The sequence below is a fragment of the Tauraco erythrolophus genome, chromosome 27 (genome assembly GCF_009769465.1).
Source record: "Tauraco erythrolophus isolate bTauEry1 chromosome 27, bTauEry1.pri, whole genome shotgun sequence".
NCBI lineage: Eukaryota > Metazoa > Chordata > Aves > Musophagiformes > Musophagidae > Tauraco > Tauraco erythrolophus.
In genome coordinates, this window is record NC_141491.1 from 3,150,972 (window position 1) to 3,169,872 (window position 18,901).

General features: G+C 63.2%; 1 protein-coding gene across 4 annotated transcripts in view; it reads left to right on the top strand.

Moving 5' to 3' along the window:
- PLEKHA6 (pleckstrin homology domain containing A6) overlaps positions 1-18,901 on the top strand; it is a 49,608-nt gene that overhangs the window by 25,631 nt on the left and 5,076 nt on the right. The window contains exons 1-17 of one of the 4 annotated variants that reach the window (XM_086627349.1): positions 3,871-3,902; positions 5,839-5,919; positions 6,094-6,208; positions 6,300-6,404; positions 6,511-6,583; positions 7,132-7,232; positions 9,528-9,703; positions 9,933-10,421; positions 10,813-11,323; positions 11,795-11,881; positions 12,682-12,735; positions 15,174-15,254; positions 16,742-16,810; positions 17,236-17,316; positions 17,569-17,718; positions 18,193-18,288; positions 18,725-18,836. In XM_086627349.1, the coding sequence (XP_086483475.1) occupies positions 3,871-3,902; positions 5,839-5,919; positions 6,094-6,208; positions 6,300-6,404; positions 6,511-6,583; positions 7,132-7,232; positions 9,528-9,703; positions 9,933-10,421; positions 10,813-11,323; positions 11,795-11,881; positions 12,682-12,735; positions 15,174-15,254; positions 16,742-16,810; positions 17,236-17,316; positions 17,569-17,718; positions 18,193-18,288; positions 18,725-18,836 (2,413 nt within the window). Of the gene's footprint in view, positions 1-3,870; positions 3,903-5,838; positions 5,920-6,093; positions 6,230-6,299; positions 6,405-6,510; positions 6,584-7,131; positions 7,233-9,527; positions 9,725-9,932; positions 10,422-10,812; positions 11,324-11,794; positions 11,882-12,681; positions 12,736-15,173; positions 15,255-16,741; positions 16,811-17,235; positions 17,317-17,568; positions 17,719-18,192; positions 18,289-18,724; positions 18,837-18,901 lie in introns of those variants that run through there. The other 3 variants (XM_086627348.1, XM_086627350.1, XM_086627351.1) reach the window with 3 other exon arrangements.

The following is an 18,901-nucleotide window of genomic DNA, read 5'->3' on the forward strand; positions in this document are numbered from 1 at the left end:
CGAGCATCCTGCACCCCCCGTGCTGAGCGGGACAGCCCTGGGAGCGTGGAGCATCTGGTTTATTAGCACGTTATAAAGCATTTGCTCCTGCCCTGGGCTGCCCCGGTAAGACGGGACTCGGCAGTTTGCACTTGCCCATCTGAGGGTGGGTTTTCTCTGCCAGCCCCCTCACAGGGGCTGTGGGTGATGGGGTGACCCCGCGTCATGTCCCATGGGTGCTGAGCGCTGCGGTTAACTGGGAGAAAAGGGTTTTCAAGGCTTCCAGTGGGAGGAAAGGGATGTGGCTCAGCAGGAGGGGGAGAGGTAAAGAAAGGGCTGGAAAAACAGAGGGAGGAGGCCAATGCACAGGGCGTGTTTGGCCAGTGGCCACGCAAGCCCCTTGCTTGGGAGCCGCCTGGACGCTCGCCCCGAGAACACGGCTAAAACCTCCAGACAAAGGGTTTTCATTGTTGCTTCGGGGAGGGGTCACAGGCAGCCTTGGCCACCTGCCCCCTCCTGCTGCTGCCTGCCACCGGCCAGCGGTGGCAGAGCCCCGCGGCCGCGATGGTGGCCCCTCCGAGCCCCCCCCGAGCGCTGGGGTGGTGTGGGTGACGAGGCACCTGCCAGAGCTGAATTTCGGGTTGGGGTGTGGGAGGCCAAGGCGGTTGGATCCCCACGGCACGCAGCCAGCCGGGGAGCTGGGGGGAATGGCACTCGGAGGGGAGCCCCGCAGCTCTGCCATGGCACCCTGGCCAGGGCTGGTGGCGAGGGGGTGGTCAGACTCCCTTAGCCCCCCTGCTCTGAATGCAGGGCTTGGCAGGCTCTGGCACCTGGGCAGCGAGCCTACGCTTCCCTCCTCCCTCCCGCTTGCCGCCCTCGCAGCTGCCAGATAACAGCCAGGAGGCCTGACGCCCTGGGGAGGGCCACGGTGCAGGAATGGTTCCCATTAGCCGATGTCTGCCGCACGCCGGGAGGTTTTGCGGGCCGAGTTGGGTTTGCTGTCTGCTCTTAGAGAGGACTCCCCCTGCGCCCCATGCCAGCCCTCCGTGGGCTTTTTCCAACCCCCCCCGATGCATCCCACCTGCCCCACGCCTGATGAGGAGCTCTCCCCATGAGGAGGGGTCCCAATGGACCCACCCAGGAATCCTGCCCAGCAGGAGCACGGCTGGCATCGCCCACCGGTGCTTTGCCCCACGGCGAGCTATGCTGGGGGCTTACTGCTCCCTGCACCTACTTCCCTGGAGCTGGCTGACAGCACCCGGGATGCACCAAGCCCCGGCGTGGGCTGGTGCTGGGAAATCGCTCCCTCCTGTCACCATTTCACCTGCTTCTTCCCAGCTGGGGGGGTGTTAACCCTCTCGCACCCTCAGCTGCAGCCGAGAGCAGCTATAAACCATCCCACCCTCCTGCTGCTCTGGTGTGGCTGGGTTGCACCCAGTGCTGATCCTGCTCCCACCACGGGGTGATGTGGGTGGGGGGTGGCACCCACACACTGTGCTGGTGACTGTGGGGTTCCTCAGGCTTTGCTCAGGGATGTGCCCCAGCCACAGTTTGTGGTTTGCAAGAGCTAGAAAGTCATGATTTTCTGGGGGCTGTGGAAGGGCAGGGGGGAGCCGGGGGGGTTGTCCTCCTGCTCCCAACAAACTTTGGCTTTGGGGAGGTGGAAGAAAAGCAGCATTGAGTGAAAGTTTACTTCTTCAGTTACTGTGTTTATTCTCTTGTCTTGTTCCCTACCTTTGAGGAAAAGGCAAGAGGAGGTTTAGAGGGTTTTTCATTGGTGTTTACCCCAAGGAAAAGCACTGGCTCTTCTCTCCTGGGAGGTCCAGGGAGCCCCCCAGCCCTGAGCTGCTGTTCGGAGCCCTGAAGCATGTCCGCTCCATCGGCGTGGAGGATGCGTGTCCCTGCCCACCCCCGGATACTAATGACTGTGAAATAGCCCAGCTGGTGCAGGAAGAACGGCGCCTGCTCCGTGCTGGTGATGCTGGGGTTGAACCCAGGTTAAAGGCTCCTGGAGCAGCCCCCAAGCCTGCAGTAGCCCCCTGTGCCAGTCAACTGGGGTGGCGGGGGAGTGGGGACACCCCCACCTTGAAGGGGACGGTGCCTCTGGCACAGCCGTGGTCAGACTCTGTGGCTCCTACCTGCAGTGTCCGGCACGTCCAGGAGCTGCCTTTCCTGCTCCCACCACGCTGGCCCCAAAAGGGGCCACAGCTTCGGCTGGTGGCTCCCCTTCCTCCGTGGTGGCCACGCCACTGGGTGAGCATCGACTTTAGCACACGGCGGAGGGCTGGCACGTGCCCGTGGGCCGTTGGAGGACCTTGACCCCCAGCTATTTCACTGTGGAGGGCGGCAGCGATTGAGGAGTGGGTGAGTTGCTGCTGCGGGGACGTGGGGACAGCCAGCGCCGGTGGATCTGCCGGTGGTGTGGACGTGGGCATGAGGCTGGTGCTGCCCGCGGGCATTGTGGTGGGCAGATTTCTCCGTGTACGCGTGTCTTGCTCGGTGGCTGGCAGCATGCCGGCAAGGGGAGCGGCCGCCACACCGCTCGGCTCCTCCATTCCCAGAGAGCAGCTCCGGCCCAGGGTGCCCTAAAGGGGTGGATTTAGGTGTTTGGATGCGGTAATGCTGCTGTGTCAGCGCATCTTCTGCCCGCACTGGGGATGTGGTTCCCATCCCTTGCTGTTCCCTGCCACCCTCCTGGCAGGGACCGCTTGTGCCAGCCGAGGGGCAGCGGGAGCATCCCTGAGCTGGGTGCTGGTGCTGACCCAGCTCGCCCCAGGCTGGCGAATTGGCATAGCTGTAACTTCGGGGCGCTGGGTTTTGGGAGGAGCAGGTGTATGATGCAATGGCCGGGCACCATGGACGGGTGGTGTCCCGAGGGGGTCCCGGGGTGCTGGCCAAGCGGGGACGTGGCGTGATGGAGGCCAGCTGGCTTTCTGTGCTCCGCTTCCTTCTTTGGAGGTTTCGCTGAAATGTCAGCGCTGCCTTCCCTCCCTCCCTCCCTCGGCATTATCATAACAGTCCTCATGGATTTGGATTTGCATTCGCTTTCGGAAGTGCCGTGCCCAGGCGTAGGGTGGGTCACCCTGAATCCTGCTTCCGGGGCTCCCCGCTTTTAACCTGCTGAGGGGTGAAGGGCTCCCCGCACTTTTAGGGGTACTGGATGCCCTGCAGGGTCCTATCCCCCTCCCCTGCGGCTGCTGGGTTGTTTGGTGGTTGGTGCCCATCCCCGGGATTTTCTCCCGGCGTGACCTGGGGAAGGGACGGCGGGGAGGGGGGAGCGGGGATGCTTTGGGGACAGAAGCAGGGGGAAGGGATGCAGCCAGTGAATCCAGGGCAGCGGCAGAGCTCATCGCGGCGCGGCTGCCTCCCTCGCCGCGACACCCCCCCTCCCTTCCTGGGCAGCCCCCTGCGCATCGCTGCCCTGCTGGGGTGGGGGTGGGGGGTGCCCAGCAGCCCCCCATCCTGCCCCTCTCGCCCTTCGCCTGCTGCTCCCCCGGCATTGCACCTGGGCTGGGGGAGGCGGCGTGTGCCGCGCTGCCCTTCGCCTCTCCTCTGCGCGGGGACGCGAGCGGGAGCCGTTTGTCCCCGTCGCCTGCCGCACACCGGGGCTCGCCAACCCCGGAGCTTCCGACACCCGTGGGAGCTCCGCCGCCGCTGCCACCGGGAACACCAGTGCCACCGGCGCAGGGCTCGGTGGACTGGGACACTCAGGAGAGGACAGCAAGACCCTTCGCCCGCTGCCAGCGTCCCCCTGCCCACGCGGGGCTGCTGCCCCTGTGGCACGTGCCGTCGCCTTGTAGAGTGGCAGCGGGCGGCACAGGGCTGGCCGTGCCCGCCGCGGCCATGGTGGGAGCCGGGAGCTGGTGCTGAGCTGGCAGGGCCCCTGGCATCATGCTGAAGTTTCGGGCAGACCGACGGGTGAGGTAGGACCCTGGGGTGGGCTGGGGGGGACTGTGGGCAGGGGGTGGTGGGGGACCCTCAGCCCAGGCAGTGGCTGCTGCATTGCAGTGCTTGGGAGGCGATGGCAACTCAGGAGTTTCTGGAGCGGGGTCAGCCGAGGGAGCTGATGCCAGGGGTGGGGGGGGGGGGCGGTTTAGGAGGTTCCCTGGCTGTTCCCGAGGTCTTGCTGGGTCTGGGGGTGGGGACAAGCTTGTGGTGGGGGGAAGGCATCAGGGTGGGTGCCAGGAGGAGCTGCAGGGACTGCAAAGCAGAGTGGGTGTCCTGAGCTTGGCAGTGGGGTAAGGGGCGAGTCCAGCCTGTGGGAACAGAAACCTGCTGTGGTGTGGGGTCACGAGCAGGATTGGGGGGGACATCCCCAGCTGGGGTTCGGGCATGCCAATGGGTCCCAGCAGCCCCCACTTTCCAGGGCTGGTGTGGTCGGGGTGCTGCTTGCTCGGTGTTTGCTCCCTCCCTATGTGTCAGCATCACGGGGGGCCTGGGACCCGCCTCGGTACCACTGCGTTATGCCCCTCTGAAGTCACCTGCCAGGGGCAAATGGTCCAGCAGTGGCTCCAGCCCTGGGTGACACCCCCCCACACCTTTGGGATCGTGGGCCGGGCAGGCTGTCTCCGTGGATAACTCGTGTGGGTCATGGCACAGAAAAGCCCGGTGCTGGGGGGAGTTGGGGAGCGAGTGCTGCCCCTCATTGTGGGGTGCACACACATTGCTCAGGTTTTTAAGGTGACCCCACGCGAGAGGGAGGGCTGGCGGAGGAGAGCAGATCATGGCAGGGTGCAGGATGCGACCCGCAAGGGGGAGCAGCTCTCAGCAAGGCTGTTTTGGGCAGAAAGTGGTTAATATCTTCAGAGCCTGGCTGGAGCCCAGCTTCGGGGTGAAGCGTGTGTGGATGGGATGGTCTTGGCAGCTGCGTTTTCTTGCTCAAACTTCCCCTGTTTTGCTGACACGCAGAAGTTCAGCGGCGTGCCGGGCTGTGGGCGCGTTGGCTTTGCGGGTGGCCGGGGGCACCCGTATCCTGGTGCCTGGCAGCTTTGGGAAGGAGGGGTGTCACGGGGATGGGGTCCAATGCGAACTTCCTGGGATGGAGCCCTGAACACGTGGGTGCTTCTTGTCCTTTCATCCTGACACAGCTCCAGCAGCGAGAGCCCTCGGGAAGCGGCGCGTGAGCGGGTTCCCCAGCCGGAGCAGCGAGGTGCCGGGGTGCCCAGCGATACCGGCTCTGCGGGATGGGACAGGGACATGGCAAATGCTGCCAGCTGAGCTTGGCGGGAGCCCTGCCTCGCTCCTCCCAGCACTGCTGGGGAGCCCTGCACCACTGCCAGCACCTGCCTTTGGCTGCACCCCGGCGTCACCGAAGCAGCACCGGGGCTGAGCTGGGCCTGATCCAGCTGCAACAGCTCGTGCTGGTGGGCCCTGGGCTGAGGGCTGGGGTCTGTGTGGTGACCCTGCTCTTACCCTGACTTGAGCTGTTTTGGCAAATGGCTCTACAAGCAGCAAGTCGAAGGGGAGGACGTGACGTTGGGGACGTTGCTGCAGGCACAGCCCGGGATGGGCCATGGCTGCTGCTGCAGTTACTTCTTCTGAGTGGGGTTTAGGGTGATGTCTGGGATGTGTCCAGCAGAAATATCGAGGGCTTGGCCACCGGAGACCTCGTTTCAACTCCCAGCGAGGCAAATGCTTTCTGGGATACATGGATGAAATGTGCCAAGCAGATCTGAAGTGGGGGGTTAGCGGGGGCACGGGGGCGGGCGATGCTCGGGGCAGGGCACAGGGAGCTGGTGCCGGTGCGGACAGCCAGGCGCTGGGGTCGGAGCAGCCAATGTGGTGCTAAAGGCAAAGAGGTCGTGGGGAGGGAAAAGGGACGGGAGATGCTAACCACTGCCCCACCGCCGTCTCTCGCAGCCACAATGAAAGGCGGAACACGTTCCTGCACCCAGTGACGGGACAAGTCCCCGAGGACAACTCAAGACTTGACTTGCAAAAGTAGGTTGGCTCCCGACTCCCCTGGATTCAGGGCCTGGGAGCGGGTTGTGATGGGGGACCAAGGTGGGCTGGGACGTGGGGGGGGCCGGTGCCCGAGGTGAGGATGCCAGGGGCCAGCTCCTGCAGAGTGGAGAAATGCAGCTCTGCTGACTCAGCTCTCCTCCTGTGCCACAGACCAACCTTGGACATGTCAAGCAAAGCGGGTGGCAAGCGACCGGCGACCATCACCAGCGAGCCCTCCAACCACACCATGGTGTCGGAGGTGCCCCCGGAGCGCCCCGGAGGCCGGGTGGGTGCCCAGAGCCACACGGCAGGTGGCAGTGGAGACGGGGTGTCGGGGTTCCCCCCGGGCACTGAGTGGCTCCTCTCCCCCTCCGCAGGCTTCACGCTCCTCCCGCAAGGGCATCGCCTTTGGGAAACGCTCCAATTCCATGAAGAGGAACCCCAACGCCGCCGTGACCAAAAGTGGCTGGCTCTACAAGCAGGTACCCAAGCCCTCACCATACCAGGTGCCCCCCTGGTGCTGGGCCATCCCCTTCCCTGCCACCCCCTGCCCAGGTGGGTGCTGCTCTCACTGCCCCTCTTTCTCAGGCCAGCTCGGGAGTGAAGCAGTGGAACAAGCGCTGGTTCGTGCTGGTGGATCGCTGCCTCTTCTACTACAAAGGTACGACAGCAAGTACCTGCCCTGGGTGCCCCCTGCAGCTCCTGCCCCCTGGTAGGACCCGGTGGCCACCAGCTGGGCACCTACAAGCAAACCCGGGGCTGTTACCGGGCTTGGAGCCAGTTTTGCCAACGTTGACGAAGGAGTCTGGAGGTGACAGCCGGCCGGGGAGCGGTGGCCGTGCACAGCACCCTGTTGTGCGGGCGTTTGCCACCCCCAGGGACCCCAGGGGTTAATGCAGGCGCCTTCCCCAGCCTCCCTGGCAGCTCGAAGGGCTCAGCCCTGGCAGCTCGAAGGGCTCAGCCCTGGCAGCGCAGCCGAGGGCGGGCATGAATAATTGAGCAGGCTGTTGTGCGAGCTCAGCCGAGCCGTGCGGAGCTGCCGGAGAGCAACAGGCACGGCAGGCAGGTTTCCCACAGGTGGGCTGCCCGCCTGCCTGCCATGGGAAGGAGCGATGGGCCTGTGCCCCTGCAGCGGCTCACGGGTCTTCACCAGGGGCAGCCGGGGCTCCCAGCCCCTCCGTGTGTGTAACCCCTGTGTTTGCCCAGCAGATGAGAAGGAGGAGAGCATCCTGGGCAGCATCCCCCTCCTCAGCTTCCGCGTGGCGGCCGTGCAGCCCTCCGACAACATCAGCAGGAAGCACACGTTCAAGGTCAGCGCACGGTTGTGCCGGGGCTCGGAGGGGACGGAGCACTGGGACAGCGCTGGGGTGGCGGTGATGCTCGCGAGGTCCCCGCTGCTCCCTCTTCCTGCTTTCTTGGTGGTGGGGCATGGAGCAAGCTGGGGAGTGGGGTGACCGCAGTAATTCCCCCGGGGATACCCCGTGTGCTGTGCGGATGTGCCTTCTGCCTGGGAAACTGAGGCACGCGTGGGGCAAAGCAACATTTCCAAGCTCATCACCACCCTACAGGTCTGAGCTGCTCCTGGGCTCTGCCCTTTGGAGTGCACTGCTGCCCCCCCATCCCGGGATGGTGCTGGGTGCAGGGTGGGCAGCGGTGCTGGCTGTGCTCTCGGCCCTCTCCCTGCCTCGCTTTCCCCTCCACATCACTGCTCCCGGCCAGCCTGTCCCCACCGGCTGCTGCAGCTATTCCCAGCATCGCTCCCAGAGCCAGGTCTGGGGAGATGTCTCCAGCTCTGATTTATTTTTTTTTTCTGTTGAAGGAAAGGGAAATGTTGTTGCAAGGGGGGAGCCCATAACGAGTCGCTGCTCGTCAGCGTGCGCTGCCGTGGGTGTTGCAGGGGAGAGCAGCGAGAGGCGGAGGGCGGCTGCTGCAGCGGGGGCTCTCGCACGCCCACCCCCCGCAGCAGACCTTGGCTATCCCTCGCTCAGAGCTGGGACTGAGCATCCCTGGCACCACGCAGCACTTGTCGGCATCGCCGTGCACCTTCCCTGGCACGACCGCTGGTGCTGCCCACGGTCGTGTTGGCGCTCGCGTGTTGACGGAGCGGTGCACGGGCTGGCTTGCACTTGGGGACACTTGTGCAAAACTCCAGCGTGCGCTTTCCTGCCCGTGAGCGTGGCAGGGACCAGTGCCTGGGGTTCCGTAGGGTGCTGTGGAGGAGTTTTTCCAATCTAAGGGATGGATTTTTGTAGCTGCCACCCTTAAACCTGCCTTTAAGCTGCAGCTGAGCACGGTTTAGGGGCGAGCGCTGGCAAGCAGCAGCACCATGGGCACTCCCGTGTGCCTGTGCTGATGCTGGCAGCTGGCGCCGTGTCTCTGCCAGCAGCTTCTGCAGGTGAGGGCAGAGAAGTGACCCGGGGGTGTCAAAACATCTCTTGGCTTGTGATGCTGGTGGGGAAAGAGCCTTGAGAAGCTGCTGCCCACGAACCGGGCTCTGCAGGCACATGCCTGCTTTTCCGTCTGCGCGCCAGGGTTTTTGGGGGTGGTTTTGCTCAGAGAAGGGTAGAGAGGGTCCTGACAGCCGGGAGAGGTCTGTGCTGCAGTGCCCGCACTCCTGCCACGCTGCAGCTTGACCCTTGTCTGTGTTTCCTCCTCTCCCCGCGGGTGAGGATCCCTGGACAGGAGGTCTCTCTTCGTGCCCATCCACCGCGCCAGTGCCCAGCCACCGCCTAGGTAGTACCTTCTTGTGTTTCTGATGCATGCAGGAGGGCGAGGGCCCCCAGGCTTGCTGGCATGCTCCGCTCGCCCCGCGCACACTAATCCAGGGGGTGGATCGGTTCTTGCTCTGGCTGCAGAGCTTTTAGAGGCAGGAGTGCATGGGGGTTGCAGGAGGTGACACTGCAGCTGGGCATGACGGCCGCATGCTCTGGGGAAGGGGAAGATGGAAACCCCAGGGAGGGTTTTAATCAGAATCCCATTTCCCATCTTTCTTGGGGAGAAAAATCTCCTGCTTTCTTCCTTTTCTTCCTCCTCACTGCCTCCCATCCCTTTCCAGAGAGGGGAAAGGTGGAAGCTCCAAAAAGGCCCTGAATAACCAGACCTGCCTTCCAGCATGAGGTCGAGAGTGGGCACCAACATCTTGGACCGTTTTTCCCCCCCAAAATGTTGTCTGGGCCCAGAAGCCACCTTCCCCCTAACCCTGCATGAATGATAACGTTCCATCCAGTGCTGCTGCTCTCACTGGGACGTGGACCCTTTGCTGACCCTGTGCACCCTGCGGGGACTCGCTCGATGCTGGGGTGCAGCAGCCTTTGCACTGGGGTGCTGCTCCTCCGGTGCAGAGCCCTGGGGAGGGCTGGGGGTGAACACAGGGAACTCGTGGCCCTGGGGGATCCCCTGCAAGGGGACAGGGCTGGTGCTGGCTCTGCCTGCAAAGCCTTCCTCCTGCTCGGTGCTGCTGAGGATGCATGTGGCTGTGAGGCTTTGGCAGGGGAGGGAAGGTCTGTGCTTGGCTTCTCCTGCAGCGGCAGGACCCCGTGCCGGGGTGGAAATGGAGCTCTCACCCTCCTGTCTGTCTCTCTCCCCACTTCTCTGCCTCCCTGCAGGTGACGGTGTGCTGGGTGGAGGAGATGCCAGCGAGTAACGAGCAGTCCCTGTCTCCCCAGGCCGAGCACGCTGGCATCCGGACCTACTTCTTCAGTGCCGAGAACACGGAGGAGCAGGAGTCCTGGATCCAAGCCATGGGCGAAGCTGCCCGGGTCCAGATCCCCCCAACCCAGAGGTCAGCACCCACCGTCTCCTCGTGCCACCCCTCTCCCCTGGTCCCTTGGAGGTGGGGCAGAGGGGCCATGCGTTATGACCGGGGTCCTCCTGGGACCCCTCTCCTTCTGGAGAATGGAGCTGGGGAGCATTGGCCCCCAAGGCTGAGGGAAGGACAGGGACGTTACTGGCCATCCCAGGGGCGTTGCAAGGGGAAGGTAACCCTCTTCTCCTGTCTTGGCACCCTCTAGGCACGAGAAGCCAGACTCTGAAAACATCCCCCCCAGCAAACACCACCACCACCACCGCAACGCTGTCCACCGCGAGCACCCCAAAGCCGACCCCGACGCCAAGGCCCGGGGGGAAGGCGACGGCCGTGGCTCAGAGAAGATCGAGAGGAAGTCAGAGAGGATGGAGAGCAAGAAGGAGCCCTTGGCCAAAGCCAATGGCATCGCCGGGCAGGAGATGCCCTCGGAGCCCAGCAGTCCTTACCCCGAGGCACCCCGGGTACCGGCAAGCGTGGAGCGGCCACCCCAGCCCAACGGCTGGCCATACTCATCGCCCAGCCGCCCTGGCAGCACCGCGTACCCCCCGCCCGACGGGGAGAGCGTGGTCCAGCGCCGGGGCTTTGCCCCCCGCACCAACCCTGAGAAGATCGCCCAGCGCAAGAGCTCGATGACGCAGCTGCAGCAGTGGGTGAACTCGCGCCGGGGGGCTGTGCCCCCCGAGGAGCTGCGCAGGTGAGGGCTGCAGGGGGCTGGCCGGGGGCAGAGGGAGGGGTCCTGCTCTGTTTCACCAGGGCTGCCCCTCAGCTGATGCTCTGGGAATTTTTTTTTTCCTCTTTCCATCTGCTTTCTCCCCCCCTGGGGTCAGAAAATCTCCTTTCTGGGCTCTCCCTGTATGCCAGCTCTGAGCTCTGTGTGGGACACCCCGAAAAGCCGAGCAGGGTAGATTTTGGTGGGGACCCCATCCTGGGAAGAGTGATGCCACCCAGCCAGCTTTCTGGATGCTGGTGTTGGAGCTGCCTGCTCTAAGCCTGTCCTTGCCCATGGGGACCCCCGGATACGGAGCGAGGGGCTGGGCACCACCTGGCTGCCAGCCTGGCTCTCACGGCTCTCTTTCCCTCTCCAGCCCCACCAGGTTTTACCCCGTGTCTCGCCGGGTGCCCGACTACTATTCCCCCTACTCACCCCAGTACCCTGAGGACTACCAGTACTACCCGCCGGGGGTGCGCCCCGACAGCATCTGCTCCATGCCCGCCTATGAGCGGGTGAGCCCGCCCTGGGCGCTGGAGGACAAGCGGCATTCCTTCCGCAATGGTGGCACCTACCAGCTCCGAGACTGGAAGGAACACCCTGGTTTCGGCCGGCAAGATGTCCCGCTCTGGTTGCCCGGTCCCGGAAGGCAACCGACCTACTTGGACGAGGTGGATGCAGCCTCGGGCTCTCTGCGGCGGATGTCGCTGCAGCCCCGCTCCCGTTCCGTGCCCCGCTCACCCAGCCAGGGCTCCTACAGCCGGGCACGGGTGTACTCCCCGGTCCGCTCGCCCAGCGCCCGCTTCGAGCGGCTGCCGCCCCGGGGAGAGGAGATTTACGCCGACCCCACCACCTTCATGATGAGGCGATCCATCAGTTCTCCAAAGGTAAATGCCCACCCGTGCTCAAGGCACACGAGGGACCCTCGCTGGGGGTGTCAGGGCAGGGGTGCAGCAGCACGGCTTCTCCCCTCTGCGTGCACAAATGCCACCAAGTCCATGGTTTGCAGCAGCTGATGGCTTTACGTCCCCCCTTGCCATCCAGCAAAAGTTGTGGTTTTCCCTTCTGGCTGCTGCTGCGAGGCTGGAGAGACGGGGCAGGATGGGATGGGATGGGATGGGATGGGATGGGATGGGATGGGATGGGATGGGATGGGATGGGATGGGATGGGATGGGATGGGATGGGATGGGATGGGAGCCTTGGGGTCCTCAGGACCACCATGAGTGACGTGCTTCTGCGCAAGGAGTGCTGGTGTCCCCGTCCTGCTGCTGCTGCACCCTCGCACGCGTTCTCTGGCCTCTCACAGCCCTCTCACGTGTCTCTGGTGTTGGGGTTGGGGGGTCTCCTCTCTTCTCAGTATGACTATCTGGGCGACAGACGGCCCGTCCCTGCAGGAATGTATCCGTACCACTACCCGGCATCTCCCACCGTCCACGACAAAATGGTGCGTACGCTGCGGCACCGGGGGGCGAGCGCCGGCGGGCTGGGGAGGTGGGCCAGCTTGGGGGCTCCTTGCTGGGACAGCGGAGGAGGAACCTCTCCGCTCCAGAGGCAGCTTTGTGCATCGGAGCTGGGCTGCTCTGGGGCAAGTTGGGACCGCAGGTCCTTTTACTGATGTCTCTGGACCCTCCCAGCTGTGCCCAAAGGAAACCGTCATGAAAAGGCCCCCCAGTTCCTGCCCTGCAGCCCCCAGGTTGCGGGGGCGGTGGGGCACCCTTGCACCCCCGTATGCCCTGCGATGCTGGGCCAGGCTCGTCACCCCCAGGATGGTCCCTGGCTGCGGCTGGCGTGCACCCTGCACCTCTGCCCCTCTTGCTTCCTCACTTCTGGCTACAGCTGCTGCTTTTTCCTGCGTCATGTTTCCCCTCGGAGAACTGAGGGGTTGTAGCTGGTGGGTGAGACCAGGGGGTCCCACCCATGGGGCAGGACCAGCCGTTGGAGGAGGAAGAAGCACGAGTTACCATAAGCCACCCATGCTGCCATCCATCCTCGCTAGCCAGAGATGCCAGGGAAGAGCCGTGCCTCTGCCGAGGCACCGTTAGCCGGGAGGGAGAGCCAGGGGCAGAGCGGGTCTCCTGCAGGGCACATCCCCGGCAGCTCTCCCGGCTCTGTGCCAGGGAAGCACCTTGCTTCCCATGGCCGAGAGGACTTGGCATTTCCATAGCCTTCACCTAACTGCTTTGCTTCTTCTTTTATATGTTTCGTCTGTTCGTTTCTTGTCACATGCCTGCTGGCTCCTGGTAGGATGAACTTTTAGACCTTCAGTTGCAAAGAAACCTAGAGTATTTGGACCAGCAGGTAGGCAGAGCTGGCTGCGAGCCTCATGCTGCTTACGTCCCCGTGTGCCCTGTCCCCAGCAGCGTCCCCTTCCCTCCCAGCACAGCATCTCTTCCCCCTAACATCCATCTTCACCCTTCTTGGCATTAAAGCAGCACGAGTTGTCTTTGGTTTGCTTCTTCCATCCTTCCCGGCCGTAGGGTCACTCATTGCTTGGCAGAAAAATTCCCCTGACAGTGCCTTCCGTGTGGTGTGCTGGAGCTGGTGGGGGGTGCTGGGGGGAGCTGGGGCAGCTTCCCACGTGCCCAGGGCCTCTGAGAGCTGCTCCCAGGGTGCAGGGGATGCAGCTGGCTCTGAAACCCCCCAGGTCAATCTGCACCGCATTGGCTCGGGGCGGTGCAGGACACTGCAGGGCAGAGCCCCGGTGCCAGCGTGGCTGTGCTGGGTGGCACATCCCTACTCCCAGCAGTGCCTCTGGCATTGGTGTGAGCTGGGCTGCTGCAGGGGTCCTGGGGCTGGTGCTCCCCGTGTAGGGGGTAGCTGGGGGAGCCACGGGGAGTCGAATGGGTCATAGTGGTTTTGGTGACGTGCTGGCCCTGTGTCTCCTTGAAGGCGAGAGGTTTGATGCAGGGCTGGGGTGAGGCACCCGCCGGGACTGACACCAAAGCAGCAGCTCCCAAGTTTTTGCATGGCAGGGGATGTTTGGAGGAAAGCTGTGAACTGACTTCATCCCAGGAGCGAGGCAGGGGCAATCCAGCTGGGAGAGACCCCCAGGCCTGACAGGGTGGGAACCACAGGCGCTGGCTGAAGCCGAAGCCGGGGACGGGAGCTGTTGGGCAGCGCTGCAGCCCGGCGCTCGCCTGCAAAAGCCAGGCTTGCACTGAGGGAGCTGCTCCAGAGACAATCTCATTAGTCTGCAAATCTCCATCGGTGCAGTAATCGCCAAGATCTGTGCCTGCCTTGGAGCAGAGCCAGGGACGGGCAGGAGCACTCGCTGCAATAAAAGCTCTCTGGATTATTTCACAGCCCTCGGCAGCAGCGCTCGCTCTCCCAGGCGCTTTAAAACGCTCCCTAAAAAGGCTTTGCATCTCCTCCTCCTCTCCTGCTGACCTCCGGAGAGACTCATTCGGAGCGACGCTGTCAAGTATCTCTTTTCAAACAGCTTGCTGCTTTTTTTCTCTGTCTTTGCTTGTCCGGTGGTGGGGACAGCTCCCTCGCCTGCACCCCACCTTACTGACCTGCCCCCAGTCAGGGTTTGGTCCCTGGTTTGTGCTTAAATTGCCATCACCCCTTGGACCTCGAGGGTCCCGGCCATGGGGCGCGAGGGGCTTCCCTTGCATCGTCCACGGTGGGCTCCTGCCGGCAAAGGCAGCGGTGAAGCTCTGGTGCTGCTGGTTTGAGCAGCTCCACGGCGCCGTACCGCAGGACCCCGTGGCCGTTGCTGGCTGCGTGCCCTGGCAGCAGTGCCCTGAGAGTAGCAAAGCTGCAGGGGGAGAGCCCCGGAATGGGCCCTGGGGTCGGGGTCAGTCATAGAATCATAGAACGGTTTGGGTTGGAAGGGACCTTAAAGATCATCTAGTTCCAACACCCCTGCCATGGGCAGGGAAACCCTCCACTACACCAGGTTGCCCAAAGCCTCGTCCAACCTGGCCTTGAACACTGCCAGGGATGGGGCATCCACAACTGCTCTGGGCAACCTGGTCAGTCCCGCTCCCCTGGGCAGAGCTGGAGTGCCAGAGGGCTCGGCACAGCCCGCAGCGGTGCTGCCAGCCGGCTGCAGCTCCAAGGAGGTACAGACACACCGAACACCGTCTCATCCCCACCTTGCCTGGCAGCGCGGCTGCGGTGTGCCACTGGCGTAGGAGCTCCCTGTTCCCACCCGGCTCCACTGCTCACGGCTGCCAGACCGGAGAGGGGAGACGCTGCTGGCCCCAGCCCCGGGCTTCGGTCACCTTCCCCTGTGCCTGGAGCTCGTCTGTTCCTGGAGCTCATCCATGCCTTGCGCGGGGCCACGCCAGCCCCAGTTCTGTGCCAGGGCAGGGCACCGAGCCGTTTGTCAGCACGAGGAGCGGGGCCCGTCTGTCTGTCTGTCTGCTGCGACCACGCTGTGCGCTGCAGCCGTGGGCATCTCTGTGCAAACCTGTGTCTGTGTGGGCAGTTTGCTGCTGCCCGGCTCGAAGCTGACTCGGTTTTATCTGTGTTTCCCCTCAACAAAGTTTTCGGGGCATGCAACCAGCCCAGGATGCTCATGACTGCACAAAATGGAGTGGCAGCAGCCCAGGGCAGCTGTCTCTGTGTGGCTCGAGCCCCTGGGACATCTCTTGGAGGTGGCATCTTGCAGCTCGATGCCCTGTGGGCTCCTGGCCCGAGCCACCCCGCTGCTCCGACGGCACCTGAGCACCGCAGCGTGCGAGCACCTCTCTGCTGACTTCTGAACTTTCCTTCCCTGTCTGCCGCAGATGAGCGAGAGCGAAACCCTGATCAGTATGGTGAACAGGATGGTGGAGACCTCCTCCCCTAGGGCTCAGCTCTACATGCAAGTAAGCCTCCGGCCACACGGCCGTGCATGGCTCGTGCATGGCAGCCACGCCAGCCGCCCCACGTGCCATCCCCAAGGTCACCTCCTGCCATTTCCACTCATGCAGAATCCAGCATCCATGCGGCTCTGGCACATCACGCTCTCGGGGACCTGCTAGTCCATCACAGGCTTTGCTAACCCATCCATGAGCCATTAAAACTCGGTAAATCCTTGTGTCAAGAGCACAAGGTGGGGACGTGGCGGTCCTGAACTCTCATCCTCGTTTGGGCTGGACCCGGTTCTTTGCCACCGTGTGTTGATGAGGCACGGAGAAGGTGTGGGATGACTTAAAGACAGGAATCCAGCCCAAGGCTCGTAAAGCAAAGTACTGACTCCTGTAACAGGGAGAGGAAACAGCCTTTTACTCGCTGATGCTCCGGCTCATTCTGTTCCCCTGCCCAGAGAGGGCTGCAAAAGCATCCAGATGTCCCTGCTGCTGTTGGGCTGCAGCTCCAAGCGCAGGCGGGTCCCATCACCAGGGAATGTGACTCTGGATCACTACGACCTGCAGCCCATCGTGCTGCCAGCCCTGGGCAGGAGGTGGCGGGGTCCCGCCATGCTGCCTGGGGCATCTCCTGGCTGTGCCAACGTGCAGCACCTGGGCGATCGCTGGCGTTTTCCGACGAAGGGAAGGTGCCTGCTCCCATCCGCTGTGCGCAGGGAGCAGGGACATGCTGGAGGGTGAAGCTGGAGCTGCTGAGATGCTCGGAAGCAGCAGCATCCCCATCTGCCAAGCTCTGCCCCCAGCCGTGCTGGGCATTTCCCGGGTTCAGGTCTATTTGTGTTGTCCTGTAGTTTTAAGTGGCTCTAAAGTAGCGTCTTGCTTTCGAGCAATAATGATCCCCTTCTTCCTATCTAATGCCTTTCATCTCAAGATCTTGGAGGCACTTAATTGGTGAGGTCCCATTAGTAATTTAGATTTCCAGGAAAGGAAAATGACTCACAGAGAAGCCGGATGGTAAACAGGCCCTGATGCAGCTGCTGATTTATAGGTGTTTCCACTCGGCTAAGTGGGATTACAGCTTAATCCTTCTGCCTGCGTCTCCCTGCCTGTGAAATGGTGGCAGTTGTACACCGGGCAGTTAATGATTCACGAGGCATCTCTTTAACTCAGCTCTTGGCGTCCTGTGGAGAGCTTGTCTCTGGCTAATTCCTGCGTCTCACCCAGCTGATGGGCATCAGGGCTGGGAACTGGAAGGAGGTTGTACCTTCATCTGAGCCACTGGGCAGGGCCAGGGCGAGAGCTCCAGCACTGACATCCCACGCTGCCCGCAGCACCCGCTGCCTCCCGACCGATGCCAACGCCTGTCCGGCTGTGCCAGCTGCAGGAAGCACCCACTGCCTCCGGAGACTCAGCTCTCAACTCTCTTCTCCCCACTCACGAGGCTGGGGGAGAGGGGCCAGGAGCTGCCTCACCTTCCCCGGGCTCACCCCACGCTCTGCTCACAGGTGACACCCTTCCCAGAAGCATACAGGGAGACGCTGCACGCCTACAAGATAAGCGAGCAAGACACTGATGTAAGAGCCACCATCCATCCTGCATGTCCCCTCTCTGGCCCGTGCTGCTGTCCCTGTCCCCGTAGGGAGAGCTGTGCCGAGTGCTCCTGCACAGCCGGGGTGGGACCTGGTGCTGCCCCAGGTGGGGTATGGGCAGCCCAGGGATTAAATCCTCCGCTGAGCTTAGCGGCTTTGTCTTACCCCATGTCCAGATTTTGCCAGTGTCACCCTGGCCAGGGCTGAAGTCCCTGCAATGAGAGCAGTGGGCTGAAAACCCTCCTCAGAACCACCCGTTGTCCCATCAAACCAACCCCGTGGGCCATGTCCCGGTTGCATCTTTCTCCCAGGGGACTTGACCCTGGCTGACCACAGAGCCGTTTGCGTGGGTACAGCCCATCACTGGGCTCTCATTCTCTCCTCCCTTTCTCTTTCTGTCCTGGGGATAGAAGCTGCTGGGGAAGCTCTGTGAGCAGAACAAGGTGCTGCGGGAGCAGGAGAGGCTGGTGCAGCAGCTCCGAGCAGAGAAGGTATGTGGGGGCAGCTCAGACTGCCATGCGGGGACGAACCTGGCAATGGCCATGCCCAGGCAGCACCTTCATGGCGAGGAAGCGACACGTCCTGCTCTCCTGGGAACAGTTCAGTGGGACGTTTCTGAGCTAGGGGAGATGCTCTGGCCATGCCACAGTCCCAGCACTCCCCATGTATTAATAGCCTGTTACGGAGAGGGACTGTAGCTCCTGCACCAGCCAGGCTCTCACACTCCCTCCCATCCACCCCAGGAGAGCCTGGAGAGTGCCCTGATGGGGACGCACCAGGAGCTGGAGATGTTCGGGAGCCAGCCTGCCTACCCGGAGAAGCTGCTGCACAAGAAGGAATCGCTCCAGAACCAGCTCATCAACATCCGCGTGGAGCTGTCGCAGGCCAGCACGGTAACGGGCTTCCCCCATCCCGGTCCCTGCGCAGCCACCGGGACTGTCTCCCCCACCCGCCACGGTCCCTTTTCTCCCTTCCTGTTAAAAAATAAAAAAAAAGGGAGAAAGCAAAGCCCCTTGGCTGGCGGAGGTCCCAGACGAGCCAAAGTCCCTCAGTGGGGACAAAGCAAATTGACCCTCGTGGTGCTGAGCTGGCGCGTGTGCCCGGAGCCATCTCAGCTTCTGCTTCCGTCTCTGGCTGCCCCGCACCGCTGTGCCTGGCACACTGTCGGCACCGGGCACAGCCTGGCTGGGGCATGGCAGAGCTGGTACACCCCGCTGCCAGCCCCTCCATGGCTCAGGGTGGGTTACATTGAGTGCGGCATCCTCGTGCCTTCCTGGGTGCTCCCGTGCTGTGCTGGCCAGGGCTGCTGCCAGCCGGGGGAGAAACCTGCCAAAGACCCCCTAAGCCCCCACCTTCCCCCCTGCCAGGCCTTGGCCAACAGCACCGCCGAGTATGAGAGCCTGGAGAGCGAGGTGTCCGCCCTGCATGACGACCTCTGGGAGCAGCTGAACCTGGACATCCAGGTGAGCAGGACCCTCTGGCCCCAGAGTCCCCCTGCCATGCCCAGTTTCCTCCGCTGGCCCTGTGGAGGTGGAAGCCCCCTGGTTCCTTCAGCCCTCTGCTCCCCCCAAGGAGCTGTTTTGCAAGTGGTTGCTCCATCCTCAGCCCTCGGTGTCCTGCTTTTGCACAGGCAAGGGCAGGGGGGCTGGGGAACTGTTGGCACCTGGGTGCCGTCGAGGGGCTGCAGCCCAGTGCTCCACCCTGGACTCCACCAGCTCTCCCCAGCCCACAGCAGGCACCTGGGTGAGCGGAACGAGGGCTCCTGGCAGGACATGAGTCGTGGGTGCGATGGCTCAGGCTCCCCGGGCTGTGTCTGCCTTAGCTGAACTGAACACCCATAGGTGCCATGGCTGAGGGCTGGTGGGAGCCCCTCTGACCGCTGCCTTTTCTCCTCTCCAGAACGAAATGCTCAACCGGCAGATCCAGAAGGAGATCTGGCGGATCCAGGACGTGATGGAGGGGCTGAGGAAGAACAACCCATCCCGTGGCACGGACACAGCCAAGCACAGAGGTGAGCAGGGTCCGTCCCTACCCTTGCCCAGCACAAACCCCGGCGTGCTGCGGCTCAGGACATCC